Source organism: Pungitius pungitius, chromosome 17 (genome assembly GCF_949316345.1).
Source record: "Pungitius pungitius chromosome 17, fPunPun2.1, whole genome shotgun sequence".
Lineage (NCBI taxonomy): Eukaryota > Metazoa > Chordata > Actinopteri > Perciformes > Gasterosteidae > Pungitius > Pungitius pungitius.
The window spans coordinates 1940281-1963638 of NC_084916.1; the positions used below are offsets into that span (position 1 = coordinate 1940281).

General features: G+C 44.4%; 2 protein-coding genes across 2 annotated transcripts; one reads left to right on the forward strand and one right to left on the reverse strand.

The window, feature by feature from the left end:
* Nucleotides 1-865: 865 nt before the first annotated feature.
* LOC119219756 (transmembrane protein 74) lies at nt 866-3433 on the forward strand. The gene is made up of 3 exons (XM_037475174.2): nt 866-915; nt 1495-1725; nt 2076-3433. The coding sequence occupies exon 3, from the start codon at nt 2084-2086 to the stop codon at nt 2915-2917; it is 834 nt and encodes a 277-aa protein (XP_037331071.2). The 5' UTR covers nt 866-915; nt 1495-1725; nt 2076-2083; the 3' UTR covers nt 2918-3433.
* Nucleotides 3434-18318: 14885 nt separating this feature from the next.
* Nucleotides 18319-21741, reverse strand: LOC134102868 (uncharacterized). The gene is made up of 2 exons (XM_037470273.2): nt 21382-21741; nt 18319-19468 (listed from the first exon to the last, which is right to left on the reverse strand). Exon 2 carries the CDS (start codon nt 19449-19451, stop codon nt 18744-18746), a length of 708 nt encoding a protein of 235 aa, XP_037326170.2. The 5' UTR covers nt 19452-19468; nt 21382-21741; the 3' UTR covers nt 18319-18743.
* Nucleotides 21742-23358: the final 1617 nt, after the last annotated feature.

The following is a 23358-nucleotide window of genomic DNA, read 5'->3' on the forward strand; positions in this document are numbered from 1 at the left end:
ATTCGGTTTGATGGATGAAATTGTGAGGGAGACAATCATAGTCTGTGATGTTCTGTTAAACTTTTAAATACACAATTACTTGGTCAGGGAAGCTGATGTATTTGTTAGATCCTGAAAATCTGCCAGTTTGGATTCATGAGCTTTTCATTCAGTGCTGACTGTAAGAGATTTTATATGGTTCAGATTGAATATCGAAGCAGAGCTTTCTTTCGGCAGCACGTTGCTCTTCAGGAAATGGGCCGGTCTGGAAAGCAAGTGCTTGTTTTCAAAAGAGGAAAATCCTTTTTTTTGGACTCTGATCAATTATGTTGTCACAATGATATTGTTTGAATGTGATACCAATAATGATGTTAAGTGTGTTCCTGTGAAGGAGGGCTGAGGTGTTGCTGAAGTGCTATTGAGAATGCTCAGATACCATTGAGGAAACTGGGATTACGTCATCTGTTGTTGTTTTTTACTGTATTTAATGGAGTAGCTCAACATTACTTTTATTCGCTTTCTTGCCTTGAGACTTGAGGGATCAGAAGATCCATACCCCTCTTATTTCGGTTGTTTTATTTGAAGCTTTAGCCAGCAGTTGGTTAGCTTAGCTTAGCATTAGCAACTAAAAAACAAATCTGATCTGGCTCCATCTAAATGTAACAAAATCCACAAATATAACTTGATTTAACTGAATGGACCCAAGCGGTTCCCACATACTTCCTGTGCTATGCTAATGTGATGGGTGGAGCTCTCCCTCCCCCCCTGCCTGTTTGGCCACACCACCTTAAATGGTGATGCCTAACAGGTGTGACCAGGTGCTCTTTAAATGGAAGCTTTTGCCCCAGTAGAGCTGGAGGGGGGGCTGGTTGTAGGGCTCCCACGGCATCGGAGCAGCACTCGCCATGTGCAGATGGGTTTGAGCAAAATCTAAAGGTATGTCAGGGGTTTTCTGTTTCATGTTTTAATATGCTCTTTTAGCAGTGAAATGTTTATTGGAGTTATTTATATTTGTAGGGTGGTGCAACGCTGAGCCTGGTCACTGCTGTTTTTGCCCTTTGTTTAAAATAGATTATATATGGTTACCTGGTTTATATAGTATGTTTGATTATGAATTGTTAATTTGTTTTCTTTCCCGGTTAGTGTCTTTTTGTTTTGTCCTACATAAACAACTGTTACTGTGCCCTATACTGGGGGTCCTTTTAATGCCAGTACAGGTGGGCATATAGTAGGCTTACAGGGGGTGGCCCTCTCAGTTTATTTTGCTTGTTGCTGTGTTTTAATTCTTTCTTATTTGCTGTGTTTTCTTCCCTTGACCTGGTGGTAGGGTACCCCAGTATAGTAATCTTTTTTTAAAGCATATATAATATGCGGAATAAAATATTATTTTATTTTAAATTTGAATGAATATTAATTTTTGATATTCACTGTATTACATTATTCTCTCAACCTGGAAATCCAAAAGTTGCTCCTATTGTCCGCCCTTAAAGCATTTATCAACTATAACGCGATCAGTTGCAGCTCATTGTTAGTTGCGAGGAGGTGATGTGGAGAATTGAGAAGCATCTCCACACACGAGACAGGCAGCCCGTCATCAGGTTGGCGTGCACGCGTTCTGTGGGCCATGGGCATTACGAGGCGGTCTGCCGGAGCCCGGTCCGTGGGAGGGGTCTACCGAACCTTTCCCTCTAATTGACCGAGGAGCAGAAGCAGGCGGGACGCGAGCGGCCACGGACCGGCGGAGAGGTACCCGGCGATCCGCATTTCTTATTTCCTGTTGCTGTGTGATAAGCGCTTATTGAAGCACGTTAGGTGGGATTAGATTCATTAGCGAGTGGCAGGGCTCATTAAGTGTGCCGGAGAGGCAAAGTGGTACACGGCGCTCTGTGTGGTAATCGGAATTAATTGAAGACTTGCGTATAGCTGTACTTTAAACGCTCAGGAGAAAGATGCGTGCAGGTTTGCACAAATACTAATAAAAAAGCGCAGATTTAAAGTGGCTTACAGTCACAAGGCACGCGACGAATAATTTAAGTCATTTCAGGGAGTTGAAACCTCTTTTTTACTCTCTCTTGTTGTTGTTTTTTGCGACGGAGGCGGACGCATGGGCTTGGCAAAACGGGAAACCCAGCCCCAAGCTCAAATGGCTGATCTGGAGCTGTTTTACTATGATCAACCCGATCGGAAGGATGCTTCCTTGGTTGTTAAGGAGCAAAGTGTCAGCCCCATCGGCCGCGGGAAGTCGCTTCATCCCGGCGGAGGAGAGGCTTCAGCACCACGGACAGAGACCCGGAGAGCCGCGCGGCCAGAGGACGAAACGGAAACATCTTTCACCTGCAAACACCAAGGTTCGGATGACGATGATGATGATGTCCAGCTAATAGGGACAAGTCCACAAACATTCAGCCTGAGTCAGAGCTCCTCAAGTGAACTGTGCGAGGCGGAGGAAGGGGAGGAGGAGGGAGAGGAAGAAGAGGACATCCCGGAACTTTACTTGTTGTCCGACGACGACCTCTCCTCCGACGCCTCGGGGAAGTCCGTGGATTACGGCTTCATCATCGCCGTGACGTGCCTGGTGACCGGCATCTCTCTGGTCGCCATATCCTACGCGGTCCCCAGGGACGTGCGGGTGGACCCGGACACCGTGTCCGCCCGAGAGATGGAGCGGCTGGAGCGGGAGAAAGCCGCTGTGGGGGCTCATCTGGACCGGTGCGTCATAGCGGGACTGTGCCTGCTTACCCTCGGGGGCGTGCTGCTCTCCACCTTGCTCATGGTCTCCATGTGGAAAGGAGAGATGATGAGGAGGAAGGCTTTCGCTTATTCCAAAAACGCAGCAAAGTTGTACGGGTCGATCAATTTGAGAGCAGGCTCCAGCCCGACTTGGGGATCCTGCTCACATTTGTCAGGGGCTGATGAGGATTTAGAAGTGCTCAGCTGAATCTAAGGACAAGACAAGAGGAAAAGACTCTGAGAAGTGTCTAGGAAATCCTACTGAGGCAGTCTAATCGGAATGATGTGAAGGTGTAATGCCTTTATTATTTCTAACAGCTGTTTTTTTAAGGATATCTTTGACTTAATTTAGCTTGAACAGTATGTATACCAACAGACTTTTTGTTTGCTGTAATTGTTCCTTCTGTCCATATAGATATAAATGTCTTAAAAGGTCTTACGCAACTCTGGGAAGTTGTCCTGTACGTCGTAAAACAGTAGAACTAAAGGGTTCATGTGTGCCATTAGTCTCAGACATAGTCTGGAAGATCACAACGACTTGTACAAAAATAGGTAAGTAACTTGCATACTATTTGAACTACAAAGTCTCATATTGACCTTACAGAAATTGGAATACCTTATGTATATATGGACAAAAGGGACATTTCCAACCAACCTCAATGTCAGTATTGTATGTAAACTCACCCAAGCTGTACCATCATTGTACCATCATATATATATATATATATATATATATATATATATATATATATATATATATATATATATATATATATATATATATATATATATATATATATATATATATATATTGAAGGTGAAAGATAAAGAGTGTTGAAATATCTGTTCCCTTTGCATTGTTGGATGGTGGTTCGCCGTACGATGATCTCTGACCCATCACCACTCATGATGCGCCGAAGGGGGGCACAAACCTGAGCCGTGAGCGGTGTCACCGTGGCAGCCTCCATTTGCCTTCATTTGCCTCCATTTGCCTCCGTGTCACAAACAATGCGGATATGTTGTACAGAAAGAAAAGAAAAAAAACTGCGTGAATTCTCCCAAAGAAATTCTGCGCAACATGATCGTGACGTTGCGAAGAGCGACGCCTTGTTGGCACGTTGAAACGCAAATAGTGGTACCACAGGAGGTGAAATTAGATTTGTGGTTGAGCAGCGATGTAGGGGGAAGCTCGGCTCATGCCGGATACACTTGGGAGAGCGAGGGGGGGGGGGGGGGTTCTGATTGCAGATGTTCAAAATCATGCACTGAGAGAAATGGAGGGAGAATCAACAAACCCCCGGGGGGGTAAAGCTCTCCTGGTAATTGGTGTTGCGCTTAATTGCTCGTGGGAGGCCAGTGAGTCTGGGGAAGAAGAAGAAGAAAAAGAAGAAAAAAAAACGGCACTATTTTAAACAACTGCCTCAATCAAGTCCACTTAACTCACTCAGCCGAAAACCTAGAAAGAATCCAGCTGCAATACTTTGCATGTAAAGGAAGGAAGAGGTAGGAAGTGAACATAGTAGGAAACACGACCTGCAAAGCACTCTGGTCTTTTTGATGCTGCTGTCTGTGAATACCAGTCATCCCCACTCATTAAATTCAAAAAATTATTCAGTCTAGAAGAGAAAATGCTCCGCAAGGACATCCCAACATTTGACATTTACTGCTGGGGAGTTAGATAATTGGGCATTTGTCTGTAACCATGAAATGTCTTATTCTGACATCACATTGTCTATGTTTATGGGAATTAGAGCCAACAAAATGGTCCGGGAAATAAAGTAATTCATTTTTAACAACATGGAGCAGCTTCAAGGTCTATTTTCTCAATTAAAGTGAATAAGACTTTCTAAACATGTGTTTTCCCAATCAAAATGATTTTATATATGTGACTAAATAACAACTAACTATATTAAAAGCTTTGATTTATAGAAATGGGCAGGAGTTGATGCCACTTGGTGGTGAGGTTGCAGATTGCAACCAGAAAGGTTGTTGTGTTCTCAGCTACTGTAGAAAGATGACTACCTGCTTTGTGAAGAGCAGTTGTCACAGTGATTTTTATTCCATAATGGCCAATAGATACACTTGCATGCTAAACACTTTATTTTAAGAACAAACTTGAATAAATTGTTGTTGCACCACATTTTGATAAACGACGTGTGACTCTGCAAAATTCCCAGAATTCACGTAATTCCAAACTAAGGATTTACTAACTTGGTTGCACCACTAAAAGTGTAAGAATGTTTTGGCGATGTGTCTTCCGTTGCCAAGAAACAGCAGGAAGTCAGTGAGCTGTGGCTGACATGACTCCAATGAACGACAGTTTGAGGAGCAGAAGAAAAATACATATTAGATTAACAGCAAATCCGTTATAAAAGTGTTATTTACATGAGCCAACATGGAGACGTTCGAGTCTTGAGTTTTTCAGACTGACAACACAGATGTTAAACATTCATTTACGTTAATATTAAAATATTATCAGTATCAGTAAGAAAGAATCTGAGGTGAGGATGAGGATGGTCGGAGCCGCTCTTCCACAGGCTCATTATTAGGAATGTAAAGGGGCCGGGACCCCGCCGCAGCTTTAATTGGTGTCTGTGTTTGTTTTGCCAGGGGATGCTTGTAATGAAAACACACACACACACACACACACACACACACACACACACACACACACACACACACACACACACACACACACATAGACACACAAACTGCCAAAAAGCCAAACAGAATCAGTAACGCAATTGAGCTTGTGTCTCTTGCAACAACAAAAAAACCTGAAAAAAATGCTCAAACACACACGCACAGCGGCTCCTGCCACCCCCCCCCCCCCCCCCTTCTGTGGATGGAGTTAGTCAGAGTAATCGTTCAGGGCAGCTGGCAGCAGGCAATGAAATTATATTACTGAAGAGGTGACTCTGGGTCAAGCGCTTGGGTGTGGCTGTGGACACCGGGGACCAGGAAGCAAAGCAGACATTTCTTTTTTGTGGGGGGGTCAGTGTCTAGTAGCTACTTATTATCAGCTGTCATAACCACTCATCACACTGAGTGACGGAGAAGTTGCACCGCTCCGGAAATCTCCATCGCACAATCTTGCATAGTCTGTTCCGTTGGCTCGATAGATCAGCAGTAAGATCGTGCCTCTGTGCTCGAAATGCCTCTCTTGAACTATTGCCTTAAGTTAATGACTTATTCGATGATGATTCTCGTTACTCCCGATTGTTGCATAGCAACAGAGGGCAGTCGCAGCTCCGGAGAGGGGAGGGACTGATGGGAGCTCGGGCTGAGGCAGCAGAGGAGCGAGTTGGAAATACTATCACAGGCTTTATCCTGTATCAACTCCATCCATTCAACTCAGATGCTTTCAAACCTCCAAGTACCCCACTCAGACTGACATACCCCCCCCCCCCCCCCCCCTCCCCTCCTCCCCCCCCGCAACACACCCCCACCCCCATGAAACTGTCTTTCAGGAGCTTTTCAGAGCTGAAAGGTGTTGAGGCAGATATACCTGCATGCTGCTTCTTAACTCGGCACTCTTTTTTGGGGGGGGGGGGGTCGCTCATCGGATGCAACTTAAAACCTCAATCTCCTTTGTGAAGCATTGACTTAAATCAGCGTATCACAGAAAGAGGAGCCATGAAGCGCACTGTTGGTGCAGGAATCCGACTCACATCACTTCCTTTATTTCATTTGTGGTGATGAAGTGAACCACCTGCTGTAGGTTGAGCTGCACCCACGTACTCATGTGCTTCCTTTTTTTTCATTTCTTTTTCTTTTTGCCATCGATTTTCCTGGAAGAAATGCAGGAGGGATACCATAACCATAGAAACGGGGTCAGCCTGTTGCTACGGAGAAATGCCACGGAGGCTCAGTGTAAGGGAGTTAAAGATGCTCTTTTTTTGATTTGCCACACCAATGGCAGCTGTGACAGACAGTGTGTGTAGGGGGGGGGGGGGGGCTCATTATATTTGGGTTCCAAGAGGATTTTTTTAAACTGCACACCTCATGTCAGGTGCTGTCACCGTTTGTGTCCTGTAAGACGTCTTTGGAAAACGCTTCCTCCGCAAAGCCATGGGCTCTTTGGATCAAACATGCCGGCGGAGCCCGGGTTGCTGAATAGACTTCTTGAAGTGGCATTTTCAGCCTCAGCTTCTCTCTTTTTTATGCACACTAGACCTGGGTCAGGACTCTTGAGAGGAGAAGAGTGCTCATCCTCATTCTTATCCTTCATTTTTATGGTTCCCCGACGAGCTTTCTGTATAACATCGATTCGGTTGTGTGTGTGTGTGTGTGTGGGGGGGGGATAAAGAATGGGGCGTGGATCAGAATTTGAGCAGGAATTTGTCTTAACAAATTAACAAAAAAATAAAATGACGCCATCAACAGCTGTCAGAACAATTCCTCACTCATCTGATGTAATCGAAGCTCTCTCCAATGAATGAAATAAAGCAAAAGCATCACTACAGTAGATTTTGCATCTTTAAAGAGCCAAATGTTTCCTGGTAGCCAGAATGACGCATTCCTTCCTAAAGTAGCAAGAAAACCAGTCGGTTTGCATCCTAAACAGAGCAAGTGAAGGAAAACACAAAGAAGACTTGTTGATGCAGTTGGTAACTGTAAGAAGAATGTTGTCATATTCTTTCTGAAAGTGGTACATTAAGCAGAACAATCTGCATTATGTTCTGGTGTCTCTGCGTCGTTAAAGTGCTCCAGTGGGATTTGCATCATTCCCCCCCACCCCAAAGAAAACAAACCAATTAGAGGAGGGAGTCTGTAACGGCCAATCGCTCCCATTATCTTAATACTCGCTCTAAAATATACAATATGGAATGAGGTTATTATATGTTTTTGTTACTGTACATACCGTAATCGTGAAATGATTAGGAACAATTGGGTTTCGCAGTTACACACTGGCCTTTTCTGCATCTCAGGGGGGGGGGGGAAGGTTAGGGGATTAATAAGCTTTGGAAGACGTCACCCAGGGGGCTCGTGCGTGGAGAGAGGCGTTCAGGGCGTTATGGCCTCTTGCTGGAGGCCTGTTTGTTTTGTCTTTGTTTCTTTCCAACATTGAGTTTTGGGGGGATTGCATTATTTAAGAATAACAAACTCCTGACCCTAGCAGGCAACATATCACCAAGGGCTTTTAAAAAGTACATCCACTGTGGTGAATATAACTCACTTTGTTTTGATTTATGCCCTCATTTATCGGGGGTTTTCACATCTGTTTGGATGGTGCCCACGTGAGAACGTAAAGGTGTTTCCACAGAATGCTAATCCCATCTAAGTGGTTCTTTTAACGCTGAATCTGGGTATTCACGGGTCCTTTGCGTCACGCCCGTGGATGCAGACCGACTCAGTGGAAGGTTTTCTCAGACGCTTTATTTGGAATCAATCGATTGAGTGCAATCAAGCACTTCATGTGTCTTTCTTTCTCCAATTGATTGTGTCTGTTCTTTTGTTTTTTGTGCTGCTCTATCAGGATCAATAGTTTCATAATTCTGGCCAAGGAGGCCACAGCGTGCCAGCTGTGGCTTTTCTTGTCATCTGGTTGCTACTCTGTCACGTGGAAGCTGGAAAGCGTTTGTGTCGCTGGTGCGTCGATGCTCGCTGCCGGGAAGCTACGCGCTAAATGCAGAATAAACACGGTACCCAAAGGTGTTTGTGAGGGCCTGGGCGAGGTCATTTGTTTACGGGTTTTTTCCAAACTTAGTTCCTCACATGAAGTGGTGGGATGTACACTGTACTTTAGTAGAATTATGAGGTGTTTGTATTTCCCTGATCATCCACTCATGGGGGAGGATGGGCATTTATACCACTGATTATTACTACCTTGATTCATCAGTGATAGTAATCCATGAATCGAATTTGATTCTTTCACAGGAATATATTTGTTTTATTGATGACTTTGAACTTCCATTTTGTGTTGGCTTTGAGTGGTGCCTGCAGATCAAAGCAGTAGTGTTTCCAGATGCCACACCCCCACTCTACCTCCTCGGGGTCTGGACGAGGACTGAGCTGAAGGAGTTTCTGGTGAACTTTTAGGATTTCATCTGATTTCACCTGAATCCGACCCAGTGACGGGCTTTTAGGATAACTCCAATAGCGTCTCTGATCCTCTTGCTTACTTAATCAAGTTGTTTTTTAACGCGGTTCATTTACGCATGATTTATGCCAATAGAACTTCTTATGGTGGATATGTCAAATCGTTTTTTTTCTTCGGGTGAAGTGAAACCTGTTACCTGTATGTGGCTCTTGGAGACGGATGAGGCAACGGCTTGCAGCTAATGGTGGCCCCCACAGTGCGCACAGTGGAAACCGTGCTGACGCAGTGCTTCAAATCATTGTTTTGTCTTTTCCAGAACGTGTCTTCGTAGTCTGTCAGATGTTCTCTGAACTGTGTCGCTCTGAGGAGCTCACGTTGTGTCAAGAGACTCACACAATTGTGAGTGACTCGTGGTGACAACATGGGGACAAAATCAAACATGCAAGTTGTTTTTGAGAAGGAATCTCTTGACTGAAAGCATATACAAATTCCGAAGTACAAAAAGTAATGCACGCATTTCAAACCCTTGTCATTTTTGGACTACATATATTTATATTTCTGATGTGGCCAGGATAGCAGTCTCCTCCGATGAAGACGTTGCAGTAAAAGTCCCAGTGCAATGTTTCAATTTGCGAATCCGGAAAACAAAGGTCATCTTGTGACAACTTGTCAGTCCTCCGGGGTGAATTTTGCCGCCTGCCATTCAAACCTACATCAAACCGAGGTGATTCACGTCTGCACGACGAACAAACACGAGACGAGTGACGCATCAAAACAAAGCACAATGCACATGCTCGCAAACAGCACGCTCTGTTTCTCTTTAGCACAGTAGAAATAAATAATGAGCTTTCTCACAGAGCGCGAGAAACTTCACAGACCTCATTGAGTCAAAGGCTCCTGCCTTTAAATCCCGTGTGACAACATTGCGTCCTCCAACAGCAACAAGCTTTATTTTCATCCCAAGGTGAATTTCTTCTCTGCATGTATTCTTTGTGATGATTCCTGTCAAATTTATGAGGATTATTAGCTATTACCTAGAGTTACTATTGATTACAACAAGCCATATTTTTGTGTCATCCAAGTCCCTGACACAGTCACACTGCCTTGTAAAAGTCACACATGTAATAGAAGTCAGAGAAACATCCTTCCGTTAAACCTCAAAAATCAAAGGCTACAGGGATACTAACTCATACAGACACACCTGTGAATAATTATTCACAAACTGTTTGTGTGCTTTATATTTTTTAGATGTTGGAAGATAACAGAAAAACAAGATCTCAGAGGGATTGTGAGACTTTGTGAAATCTGGGCTGAAGGCTTACTGCAGGTAGAGAAAAAAAGGACTTAAAATGCAACGAGTGAGCCATTATCTTTTAAGAGACTGAGTCCCAAATTCATTAGCAGTATCCACACCTTCATTAAGTGCATATTGCATTGCATATCTTACTTCAACTGGCTTTGTTGTCGTTGTTAGGTTAAGATGTTACGCTACGATGTTACGCTCAGAATTTGAGCATTTAGCTGTGGATATGTATAGAACTTTTTTTTCCCCCTACCCTCGCCATTTTCTTCATCTAGAGAGCACATATTGTGTTAATCTGGAGTGTGTGTGTGTGTGGGCGTGTCGAATGGCGGGGCAAAGCCATCAGGTTGCTGGAGTGTTTGGGATCAAAGCACCAAAGCCTGGTTTCCCCACTACAGAAACACTTAACCTTACAGATAAATTGCTACAGATGACAAAGTGCCTGAACTCCAGTCCCTCCCCTCACTGTGAGTGTGTGCAGTCAACTCAAGGAGTTTAGTTCATTTCATTTAGCCAAGAATACATTAGCACTGCGTCTCCTTTTTCCAGATGTTTAATTCTCTTTTTTATGGGCTTTTTTTTTACTCAAGCTTCCGTGTGCTGAATACGGCCAGTGAGCCCTTCTTTGTCAAAGCTTGTTAAAAAAAAACTGTGGTCTCCATCACTTCCTTGGAAGCCATAATCGATTATTATATGGACAGATTTTTTCTTTTCTTCACGACTGTTTTCCAGCAGTACATACACACAACCACCTATACACATGGTTATGGAAATAACTTATATATATATCTTGTCGAGCCATCTACATAAAACTTGTGGATTAATTTTAAACGCCCTGGTTTTGCATAAATCTCTAGCTGTGACAAACTTAAACAGAGTGAGGTAGATTCTTAGTTAGTATATTCTTAGTTTGGTTTTTCTTCTCTTTTCATTCATGTTTTTCCCTTTCACCCTACAGGCTGCATCCTAAGTGTGCTTTTTCGTCTACCGTTCTCTGCTGTCGATAAAGAATGGACCACCTGTCTTAGGTCGGGTGTGATGCATTGCACTTGTTTAATTTACATGCAGTGTTTATCAGACAGAAGTGAATGTACGTGTAGCAATTAACAAACAGTCCATCTCCATAGGAGATTGGCAGCCTTTCGCGGGCTCTGAGCTTTTGGGAACTGTAGGATATAAAAAAAGAAATTGACGACCAGGTTCATAAATTAACTATAAATAAAATGCATTTAGTGTACAACAAAACACAACCATGATTGTGGAGATATGTTTTCAATAAAGTAATGGGAGCATTGTAAAACCACTGTCATTTTGAAACTGTAATCAATAGAACAATACCAATGTACAGTTATGGTTGTATTCAATCTAATGCAATCTACCGAAATGTATTGCAATACTTGATAGCACCACAACTGATATTGACCGAGAGGCCTTCGAAATCCGAGCTACGTTGATCCCACCAGGAGACCACTCCCAGGGGGCGTGGTCACTGACTTTACACCTCCACTGATCTGTGTAAATACTTGGGAGTTCTCTGGAGGAGACAGCAGACTAGGGATGGTCAAAGGACTCCCCGTGGTCTGTTGGTTTGTGGAGACCAGCGGCTCCTCAGCTGAGATGTTCTTTTTAGCACAGCACCGTATCTTTTATTAAATACTTTTTTTTTTACTGTTCATTCCAAGATGTTTCCAACCGTCTGGTGTTACTCGAGAGAAATGGAGTCAAAGCTTTTAGTGTTCATGAGGTTCAGACGAAGATGCCCTTTCTTCCTTGCTAGAGAAAACTAAAAAACAGCACTGAAGTAGCAGCTTTTCATGAGCAATATTATTTTTATTGTTTATATATTTTGAGAGGAGGAAAAATTGTTGAGTGTTTTATCACTCTTCCCTTTGCGCATAAGAATCAGCTCTGTTGGCAGGTTATCTAGTAGTTTTACCTTTTGATATTGATCAGAAAAAGTATATTTCATTGCTAATTCTTTTTGCTTTATATACTTTAGGTTCATGTTCAGGGTCTTTGACTTTAACACTTTAATTTGGACTGCATCAAAATCCATAAAATATATCTAGTACACATTAAATTCAGCACTCTCGAGTCTCAGTAACCAAATAAACCTAATTACGAGAGTGTAAAATCCAAATTTTAATCTGCATAAATTGTCTCTTAGAGCAGTAGTGAATGATTTGGAAGAGAAAACGCTGACGGCGAGAGGTTGGTATAAATTACATTTGTATTCATGATTATAAAATTGCATTGCCATGTGTGCTTCCACCAGACTCAGTCCAGGCTCTGCAAGGTTTCAAAGCTCGCTCTTGAGTTATGAATCAGGTGTCAGACAGACGCAGCCCGCCGGCTGCTTAAAGAAATGTTTTATCTAGTGGACTCTATTCGTGTGTAGGATATTGTTTTTGGATCTGCACGTTTTATTCCACGCAGCTGAACTCTCTGACTTTCTGTAGCTTTTTCCACAGCAAACATACACTGTATATTTTACTGTATATTTGACTGGTCTGTCCTGGTCATATATAGATTCAAACAAGGGACTTCAATGACAGCAATTAATCGGCCATCGGTGTGACTTTCATTCCCGGGGCTGGGGCCTTCTGAGAAAGTGTCTCGCCTCTGCTGATGAGTCCACGAAGGCAAACAGCCCCCAGCAGACTATGTCAGCAGAGACGTGCGTTGAAACGCCCAGGGGGGGATAAGAGCCTCTCCCTCGGGACGGGTCGTTGCTCCTGCGGTTTTAATTCCATTGCTTTACAGTCAGGGCGCGGAAACTCATTCTCTTTGACACTTGAGATCCTCGCAGAACAGTGTACCACCTGGTAGTAAACAAAGCAATCTAACAAGAAGGCACTGAATCCGAATTATCATCCAAGGGAGGAAAAATGAAAGGAATTTTCTGTTTTGTATGTAATGCTACTATTTGTCTGTCATGAATCACTTTCGTTTTTGCCTCCTGCTCTTCTGTCTTTATTCAATCTTTGGCTTCTGTGGTGCGCCTCCCGTCCAGCTGGCTCTTGCTCGGCTGAGGTGAAGTGGAAGGCATGCAGCCAGTCGCCTGAGATTGAGTCCAGAATATTTCCTGGCCTCGAGGATGGACGAGGAGAGAGAGACGGGCGGGGGGGCGGGGGGGGGAAGTGCGCCAGCGAGGAGCGACATTACATTTTCTCAAATCAAAGTTCTCTTTGTGTTATAGTTTGGCGGGAGCAGCTCTTTCATGGCAAATTCTGACTTATCGCTTATACCACTCATGCAGGCAAATAATAATAATAATGAATGCCAAGTGCACATTGTTCCTGGTGTGCACGGGTTGTGTGAGTGACGAATTTCTAAGAAAGCATCTAATAAATGCTTCCAAGTGCTGAGGGAACGAATATTACCAATGACCTCATCATTTCCAAAATAATGGCTAGACTGGAACAAATACTTGGCCCCTAAAAATAAGTAACTAAAAGAACAAAAATTGCTTATCTAATACCCGACAGGAATACCAACTCCCAAAAAAACCCTCTTTGGGGAGAAAGTTAGGAGAAATAAATAAAGGACGGCAATTAGCTTTCGTCCCCAGCTTTTAACATCACATGGTGACAGGATGTTAATTTGTACAGTATTTATGATTTACATGACTATAAATTGTTATTGACTATAATGCATTCAGTTCACCTAACATACAAATGTAATATCTACTCTCACAATCATCACACAAACTACAATTCTACACTAAACAATGCGCCAGGTTGGGAAAAAGCATCTTGGTATGGAGGATGTTTTTTTTCTCCGGAAAATAGCGTACAGAATGTACAATTCAGTTAACGAATTTACACTTATTTAATATTTATTAAAAAACTATTTTTGTTCAAGGTTTTTAAAATGGATGTCAATTTTAAAATGTATTGAAAAATCTCAAATACCCCTTGAAGTGCCTTCACGTGCCCCCAGGGGTACATGTACCCCCATTTGAGAAACACTGATCTAATGCATCCCCACATACTTATATGTAATATTGTAAATACTATACACAGCACTTAATAGTATTAATTAGTATTAATACAGAAAACGCAAGTAATACAATTAAAGGCCAATGAAAATTGAAACAATAAATCATAATTTACATGACGTTTTATTTAAGTTGTGAATGATGTCAGATTTCAGAATCCTAAGATCATCAATTTGTTGGAATATGAATTCTTGGCTGACAGCTGCTGACGTCCTCTCTCCGTGGGGCTGGGGCGGGTGGTCTTGGGGTGACAGGTCTGGGACTCACCGGGGTTCTGAGAGGCATTCAGGGGTCTGTGGGGGGTCTGGGTCTGCTTGGCACGACGGGTAGGCTGACTTTTAGTCTTAGCTGTCCCAGGAGTTAGACAAGTCTGGAGGAGTCTCTCCCTGTTAAACACAAACACAAGTGATGAAAACATTGAGCTCAACTACACAACCTTTAGATTGTTGGGTTGAATCTTTATTATCTTGATACTTCAGTAGTCTTAGTGAGGGATTACTTACTTGGCCCAGTGAAAGAAAGGCGCCAGCCGCTCTTTAGTCGTCCATCCTTGTCATCTGGTCCTGCAGTCGTCCATCCTTGTCATCTGGTCCTGCAGTCGTCCATCCTTGTCATCTGGTCCTGTAGTCGTCCATCCTTGTCATCTGGTCCTGTAGTCGTCCATCCTTGTCATCTGGTCCTGCATTTGTCCATCCTTGTCATCTGGTCCTGTAGTCCTCCGTCCTTCTGATCTCTTCCTGTATTAGGCTCATTACTGTAAAAGAAACTTGAAAACCTTTTCTTAACATATGGGGGATATTACTTAAACGTTGTCTGGTTCAGTCACCTTCACCTTAATTTTCTTTACTATAAAAGAGACTTTCTGGAGACTTCTGTCTGGTATGCATGTTATTAAAAAGCATAGACTTACCTTTGTCTGAAAAAAACATCTAGACTACATGAATAAAAATACAACACAGAATAACAACCATCCCCTGTAACTTACCTCTGGTCTCTATGAATAGCATCAACTATTAATCAAAATTAAAATGTATAAAGAAGAGATGCTGAGGCCGTGAAGTGGGGGGGGGGGGGGGAAACCACCGGTAGCCATCTGCTGGGCTCTTCATTAAGAAGGGGCAGAGGCATGAAATGTAGGGATTTGACTCAGTGTAGTCCTCTTCCCTGGTTCTCTTAGTGGAGGAGGAGCCTAGACATGAAGTGCAAGAGGCTGTGTCCACATGGTCCTCCACAGTCCCTCTGTCTTTTCACACTTACCTGCCCTGTGTCGTCCTTTTGCCTACTTGGAGGAGACTCCTGACATCTGGGAGACTGCGATTAGCGCTTCATCAGGACATTCCACATGAGAAGGAAGTGGAGGAGACTGCACTGGTCGCAAATGTATCAATCCATAAAGAAGAGATACCTAAAATCTCTTCTGCAAGATGCAACCTATAGCCAACCTCACGGGGAATGGCGCTTTACATCCTGCAGCATGTTGCTGTTAATTCAAGTTTCTGCTTTCAGCCCACTGCCAGCATCTTCTGTGTGTGGGGGCTGAGGCCTGAAGATGAGGGAGGAAACCACCGGTAGCCATCTGCTTCGCTCTTCTTTGAGGAGGGACCGAGGCCTAAAGCGGAGTGTGCTGACTCTCTGTAGTCCTCTTCCCTGCTCCTCTTAGTGGGGCAGGGGCCTAGCCCTGAAGTAGAAGGGGCTGTGTCCAAATGGTCCTCCTCACTTGGTAGATAAGGGGCTGTCTGGGGCTTTATCAGTCCTGACCAGACACAAAGGTTTCACATCCTGCAGAAAGCAAGCTGTCGCTCTCAATTCAAGTCGCTGTTTTCCGCCCACTGCTAGTATCTTCTTGTCCTCTTCCCTGGTCCTCTTAGTGGACGAGGGGCCTAGACCTGAAGTATAAGGGACTGTGTCCACGTGGGGGAGATTGCGCTGGTCGCGAATTTATCAATCCATAAAGATATGCCTAAAAACTCTGCTGCAAGATGCTACCTATAGCCAACCTCGCTGAACACGGCGGAAGGCGGTTTTACATCCTGCAGCAAGCAGAATGTCGCTGTCAATCCAAGTCGCTGCTTTCAGCCCACTGCCAGCATCTTCTGTGTGTGGGGGGCTGAGGCCTAAAGATGAGGGAGGAAACCACCGGTAGCCATCTGCATCGCTCTTCTTTGAGGAGGGAAAGTGGAGGCCTAAAGTGGAGTGCACTGACTCTCTGTAGTCCTCTTCCCTGCTCCTCTTAGTGGGGCAGGGGCCTAGCCCTGAAGTGCAAGGGGCTGTGTCCACCTGGTCCTCGACACCGTCTCTTTGCCTTTTCACACTTACCTGCCCTGTGTCGTCCTTTTGCCTACTTGGAGGAGACTCCTGACATCTGGGGGACTGGGATTAGTGCTTCATCAGGACATTCCACAGGAGAAGGGAGTGGGGGAGATTGCACTGGACGCAAATTTATTAATCCATAAAGATATGCCTAAAAACTCTGCTGCAAGATGCTACCTATAGCCAACTTCGCTGAACACGGCGGAAGGCGGTTTTTACATCCTGCAGCAAGCAGAATGTCGCTGTCAATCAAGTTGCTGTTTTCAGCCAACTGCCAGTATGTTGTAGTCCTCTTCCTTGGTCATTTTAGTGGATGAGGGGCCTAGCCCTGAAGAACAAGGGACTGTCCACATGGTCCTCGACACCGTCTCTTTGCCTTTTCACACTTGCCCTGTGTTGTCCTCTTTTCTGCTTGGAGGACACTCCTGACGGAGTCAGCGCTTCTTCAGGACATCAATCCGAGTCGCTGTCTTCCGCCTGCGGCCAGTATCTTCTGTGTGTGGGTGGGGCGAGGCCTGAAGTGGAGGGTGCTGAGTTCCTGTAGTCCTCTTCCCTGGTCCTCTTAGTGGAGCAGGGGCCTAGCCCTGAAGTGCAAGGGGCTGTGTCCACCTGGTCCTCGACACCGTCTCTTTGCCTTTTCACACTTACCTGCCCAGTGTCGTCCCTTTGCCTACTTGGAGGACACTCCTGACATCTGAAGGACTGGGATTAGTGCTTCGTCAGGACATTCCACAAGAGAAGGAAGTGGGGGCGATTGCACTGGATGCAAATTTATCAATCCATAAAGATATGCCTAAAAACTCTGCTGCAAGATGCTACCTATAGCCAACCTCGCTGAACACGGCGGAAGGCGGTTTTACATCCTGCAGCAAGCAGAATGTCGCTGTCAATCAAGTTGCTGTTTTCAGCCAACTGCCAGTATGTTGTAGTCCTCTTCCTTGGTCATTTTAGTGGATGAGGGGCCTAGCCCTGAAGAACAAGGGACTGTCCACATGGTCCTCGACACCGTCTCTTTGCCTTTTCACACTTGCCCTGTGTTGTCCTCTTTTCTGCTTGGAGGACACTCCTGACGGAGTCAGCGCTTCTTCAGGACATCAATCCGAGTCGCTGTCTTCCGCCTGCGGCCAGTATCTTCTGTGTGTGGGTGGGGCGAGGCCTGAAGTGGAGGGTGCTGAGTTCCTGTAGTCCTCTTCCCTGGTCCTCTTAGTGGAGCAGGGGCCTAGCCCTGAAGTGCAAGGGGCTGTGTCCACCTGGTCCTCGACACCGTCTCTTTGCCTTTTCACACTTACCTGCCCAGTGTCGTCCCTTTGCCTACTTGGAGGACACTCCTGACATCTGAAGGACTGGGATTAGTGCTTCGTCAGGACATTCCACAAGAGAAGGAAGTGGGGGCGATTGCACTGGATGCAAATTTATCAATCCATAAAGATATGCCTAAAAACTCTGCTGCAAGATGCTACCTATAGCCAACCTCGCTGAACACGGCGGAAGGCGGTTTTACATCCTGCAGCAAGCAGAATGTCGCTGTCAATCAAGTTGCTGTTTTCAGCCAACTGCCAGTATGTTGTAGTCCTCTTCCTTGGTCATTTTAGTGGATGAGGGGCCTAGCCCTGAAGAACAAGGGACTGTCCACATGGTCCTCGACACCGTCTCTTTGCCTTTTCACACTTGCCCTGTGTTGTCCTCTTTTCTGCTTGGAGGACACTCCTGACGGAGTCAGCGCTTCTTCAGGACATCAATCCGAGTCGCTGTCTTCCGCCTGCGGCCAGTATCTTCTGTGTGTGGGTGGGGCGAGGCCTGAAGTGGAGGGTGCTGAGTTCCTGTAGTCCTCTTCCCTGGTCCTCTTAGTGGAGCAGGGGCCTAGCCCTGAAGTGCAAGGGGCTGTGTCCAGCTGGTCCTCGACACCGTCTCTTTGCCTTTTCACACTTACCTGCCCAGTGTCGTCCCTTTGCCTACTTGGAGGACACTCCTGACATCTGAAGGACTGGGATTAGTGCTTCGTCAGGACATTCCACAAGAGAAGGAAGTGGGGGCGATTGCACTGGATGCAAATTTATCAATCCATAAAGATATGCCTAAAAACTCTGCTGCAAGATGCTACCTATAGCCAACCTCGCTGAACACGGCGGATGGCGGTTTTTACATCCTGCAGCAAGCAGAATGTCGCTGTCAATCAAGTTGCTGTTTTCAGCCAACTGCCAGTATGTTGTAGTCCTCTTCCTTGGTCATTTTAGTGGATGAGGGGCCTAGCCCTGAAGAACAAGGGACTGTCCACATGGTCCTCGTAACCGTCCCTCAGCCTTTTCTCACTTACCTGCCCTGTGTTGTCCTCTTCTTGGAGGACACTCCTGACGCGCTGTCAGCGCTTCTTCAGGACATCAATCCGAGTCGCTGTCTTCCGCCCACTGCCAGTATCTTCTGAATGTGGGTGGGGCTCGGCCTGAAGTGGAGGGTGCGAGGCCTGAAGTGGAGGGTGCCGAGTTCCTGTAGTCCTCTTCGGCTGTGTCCACATGGTCGTCCTCATCCCTCTGCCTCTTCCTACTTACCTGCCCTGCGTCGTCCTCTTCCCTGCTCCTCTTGGTGGACAATCCTGACGTCTGGGGAACTGGACTCGGCGCTTCTTCGGGAAGGTCCACATGTGAAGGAAGTGGGGGATGTTGCAGTAGTACAAACTGCAGGAAAGCTTCTTGTTGCATTTCTTCTGTAGGTGCCACCCAGTCCATCCAATCGTCCTCAGAAAGGGAGTCGCACACAGACATGGAGTCGTACCCAGAATCCTTCCCGTCCTCATCATCCTCTTCCTCCTCATGGTGTTGCTCCTCCAGAAAATACAATGCTGCCTCCAGACCAAAGTGCATCAGTTGCCTGTCCATTGCCAACATGGGCCGCTCCTCTTCCTCCTCCTCTTCATCCTCCTCTTCATCCTCCTCTTCATCCTTTTCCTGCTCCTCGTTGTCATCCGGGAAGGCCAGGGGAATAAAATCAACTTCACCCACAGCATAACCTACCTCACCTACCTCATCCGAGGAGTTGAGGAGAACGCCGTGGTCATCACCGAGGGGGCAGGGTTGTGTGGGACGTTCCATGATGCAGGTAACACCAGCTTTAAGATAAAACATTTAAACTGTCAGGATTTCTCATTACATTAAATATGTCTGGATCACATCAGCAATAAAGTTTTGATTTGTAAAGAGCAGATCACTACAGTAACTATGACTGCAGGACCCAAGGAAGTCACTAACACACACAATGTAATGTAATTATTGTCCTCTCTACTGTCACTCTGTGTAAAAAAAAAAAACACGGTCGGGTTTCTAGTATTAAAAAGCTTTTTATCAGCCAGTTAGCGGGTCAACTAAGCCACTGTTCACGTTGATTCTGCAAGTGTGCGCACGTCATTGACTTGCAATAAACAGCGTGGACGTGTTTTATATGCAGTGCGTCAGTGAATCACGGCGGCATTGATACAACAATGAACTTCTTTAATTGATCACTCTTAATTCTACGAGTTGCACATCGCAGCGCGTGGAGGTGGTGCAGCACGCGCACATGCAGTCCCATACGGTTACTTAACAAATCGCTCTCTTGTCACCAGTAATCTGCGGTCACTGGAGGCAGTGCCTTCCTTATGCCATCTTGAAATGTAAAAAAAAGATATATATATATCTGTGATCTGATCTGTGATACAAGTGTAATTATAAGATTACAATCAATCCAATGATTATTATGGGCAATATCGCTGAATTTGTGTATTTTCCTGTTCAAATACGTCAGCGACGAGCGCCTCTCGGATTGCGCAATCCTTCAAAAACCCGGATGACCTGCTCTGTTTTTGCTCAATTTGAGCACGTGCAATTAATGTCTCTATATGTCAACAATGTAATGTAATGTTTGTACACATATTTGTATATATAGTTAGCATCTGCTAGCTAAAACAATCAAGTAGCGAACGTCAAGTGCACATCATCCGTCCTTTAAGACTGAAAACGTACAGTCTGAATCGTACAGACCAAAGACGAGCAATAATGTCTCATACGACAAAGAGACCGAACTTAAAGACGACTTTTGTGCCATAGTGGTTGATGATCAAGAATATTGACATTAACTTGTGCATTCCAGGTCTCGTTGCAAGATATTCATTCATTCACAGCGCTCATGACGTCGACCTGAATTGTCCTCTTTGGCTTAAAAAGGAGCCCTAAATTGATTACGAAAGCTCGCTTTCCCCAAACTCCTCATTTGCGCGTTTCCGGGATGTTTTTAGGCAATCGCCACCGAGCTAAAAACCAAAATGACAACCAACGGTAGCGAAAATTCACCGCACTGTAACAAGTACATTATGGCTCAAGTCAGTACACCCCGTGACTCACTCTCAACTAATCAGAAGGCTTGATTTCATCTACCCGTATAATAAAAGAATACACAATAGGGTATATGAAACATAACCAGTAGTCAATGTGCAAGCAGCCAGTTGAATGGTGAATTGATGCTACTACGTCACTGCTTGTAACTCTTATGAAAGGCATCGACCACGAGCAGAGTGCATTTCAATGTAAATATCAGAGAAATAGTGTACGGAGCATGTAACAACACATTCATAAGTACGTTTCAACCACGTGACGTACGTTGACTAGACCTGCACGTCGTGACGTCACACGTCAACCGTCTCCATGGACCCGGTGGTTTCCAAATAAAAACATTTATTTGAACGTTCCATGGCGTTCTGAGCGCCATCTTTTTTCACAAATTGCAATGTTAATCTTCGACAATTTGATACCCTCAAACCAAAATAACAGTGTTTTAAAACATCTACACTAATTGTTGACACACCCCAGAGATGTCCCGCGAGATGTAACACATCCCGCCCCTCCAATAATCATTTTACACCGAGAAATCCTCGACTGAGTGTCTTTGTCCATCAAATCGTATTTCTTTCACCGTTAAACTCAATGTCTCGTACTCATTTGTAACATGGGGACCCTTCTAGGGTGCAAGGAGATCAAAACGTTGTCTTACTTGAACACTGAAGGTTCCAATCAGCCAACTTCCTTCAGCCGGTGGTCGTCCTCGATGCTCCGCCGCTCCTCCGCCGCTCCTGAGGGCCTGTTTCAGCCTCGTCTGTGCTCCACTAAAGATGTTATACAGTAGTTCACTTCTCCAACAATATCGGTATCCAGTAGAATCCGCTCAGTAGTCAAAAACTCAAAGGTTTTGTTCTCAGCAGTTTGCTTTCACGGGAGGTTTAAAGTTCGCGTTCAAGTCAAAGAGCAAAGGGAACGTTCAGAAAGTGCGCTGACCTTATATACCCTCGGTCGGGTCATCGTTCGGTTGCCATGGCATTTTACGGCGCGCGTGCGTGCGTGCGTGTTTCTACGTGCTCTCGTTTTTATTAAATATATTTATGGATTTTTTATTTATTTCGGTATTATTTCGTTATTATTTCGTTCTGGCCATTCAATACAGTTTAATGAACATCTGTTTCTGCAACTTTCCAAAAAAAACGACAACAGCGAAACATGTGGTTTTTACCTGTTTTATATCCGGTCTGCTGAACACAGGGAGACAAACATTTTAGTTGTTTATCATGCTATGTTGTGAACACAGCTTAAATAGTTGTTATTAACTGCAGCAGACCATAAATATTATTCAATAAGTTGCCTTAAGGACTAAGTGGGAAGATGTTCAATGATATATAGGCCTACATGTGATTTCTTTTCATTACAAAGTCTGTCTTTTTAATAATGGAGGATTTATAGTGAGATTTAGATGAACCCACCAGAAATAAAACTTTTCAGATGCTGATAATATGATTTAATAAGCGTGTAGCGGCTAAGCCTAACTTAAAGCCACTGAGGGGCTGCGTGGACAGGCTAAAAGTAGGGTTTGACGCGCTGGCCACTGCACATGTTTCGTTCGGTAAAATAAACCCGCTTACGCCGTTGATTCTGTGTTTGAATATTTGGTTTATTTAGCACAATGTGGAGTCCATTTAGCTGTCACTTACAACCACGTATTGTGACAGAGAAAACTGTGTGCTCCTCCGTCTCGCAACACCTGCCACCTGGCTGAAAGTTCCCACCTAATAAAGCAAGTGCACCATGGTGACACCTGCTGGCTCAATTTGGTATCTTCCACCCAATGTCAATTAAAACTGGCTCCTACAAAGCGTAGTAAAATATTACATGGAATCTTACACGGAATCCATGGCAGCATCTAGATATGTATTTGTCCGTCTGTCTATCTATAAATCGATAAAACCAGAGGTATCACGTAACAAAGTACAAATACATTGTTACTTTACTTATGTAAATATTTTTACAACTTTTTACTTCTCGTTACATTTTCACGCAAATATCTGTACTTCCTACTCCTTACATTTTAAAAATAGCTTCGTTACTCCTATTTCATTTTGGGGAGTTTTCCAGCATGTCATCGTTCAAAAACTAACACACACACAAAAAAAACTATCCGGATAAATCGCCTGAATTTGATTGTGGTTGGATGAGAAGCATAAACATTTACCATTCAAACACCCTTGGTTTGCACAATGTTTCCCCATCATTATGACAGCGGTGGTCTGAAGGCACCTTCCCACCGTGTTGTAACGGACTGTTTGTCCTTAATGGACATTTTTTTCCCCCTCTGTTACTTTTCCTTTTATACTTTAAGTAGTTTTGAAACCAGTAATTTTATACTTTTACTTAAGTAAAAAGCTTGCGTTAATACTTCACTTTCTCCACAAGTATTTTTAAACCCTAGTATCTATACTTCTACTTGAGTAATGAATGTGAATCCTTCTGACTCCTCTGGTCAGCATTCATTGCGTGTGTATAGCTTTTTACAAATCAGATGAGGAAATAACCGAGAGAAGTGCAAAGTGATGACATGGCAGTTTTAATCCATTTCTAAGCTTCTGCCTCTACTTAATTCTTAAGACACACTGAGACGTTATGTTTCTCACACTGCCGGCCAGCGAGCGGTGCCCTGCATCAC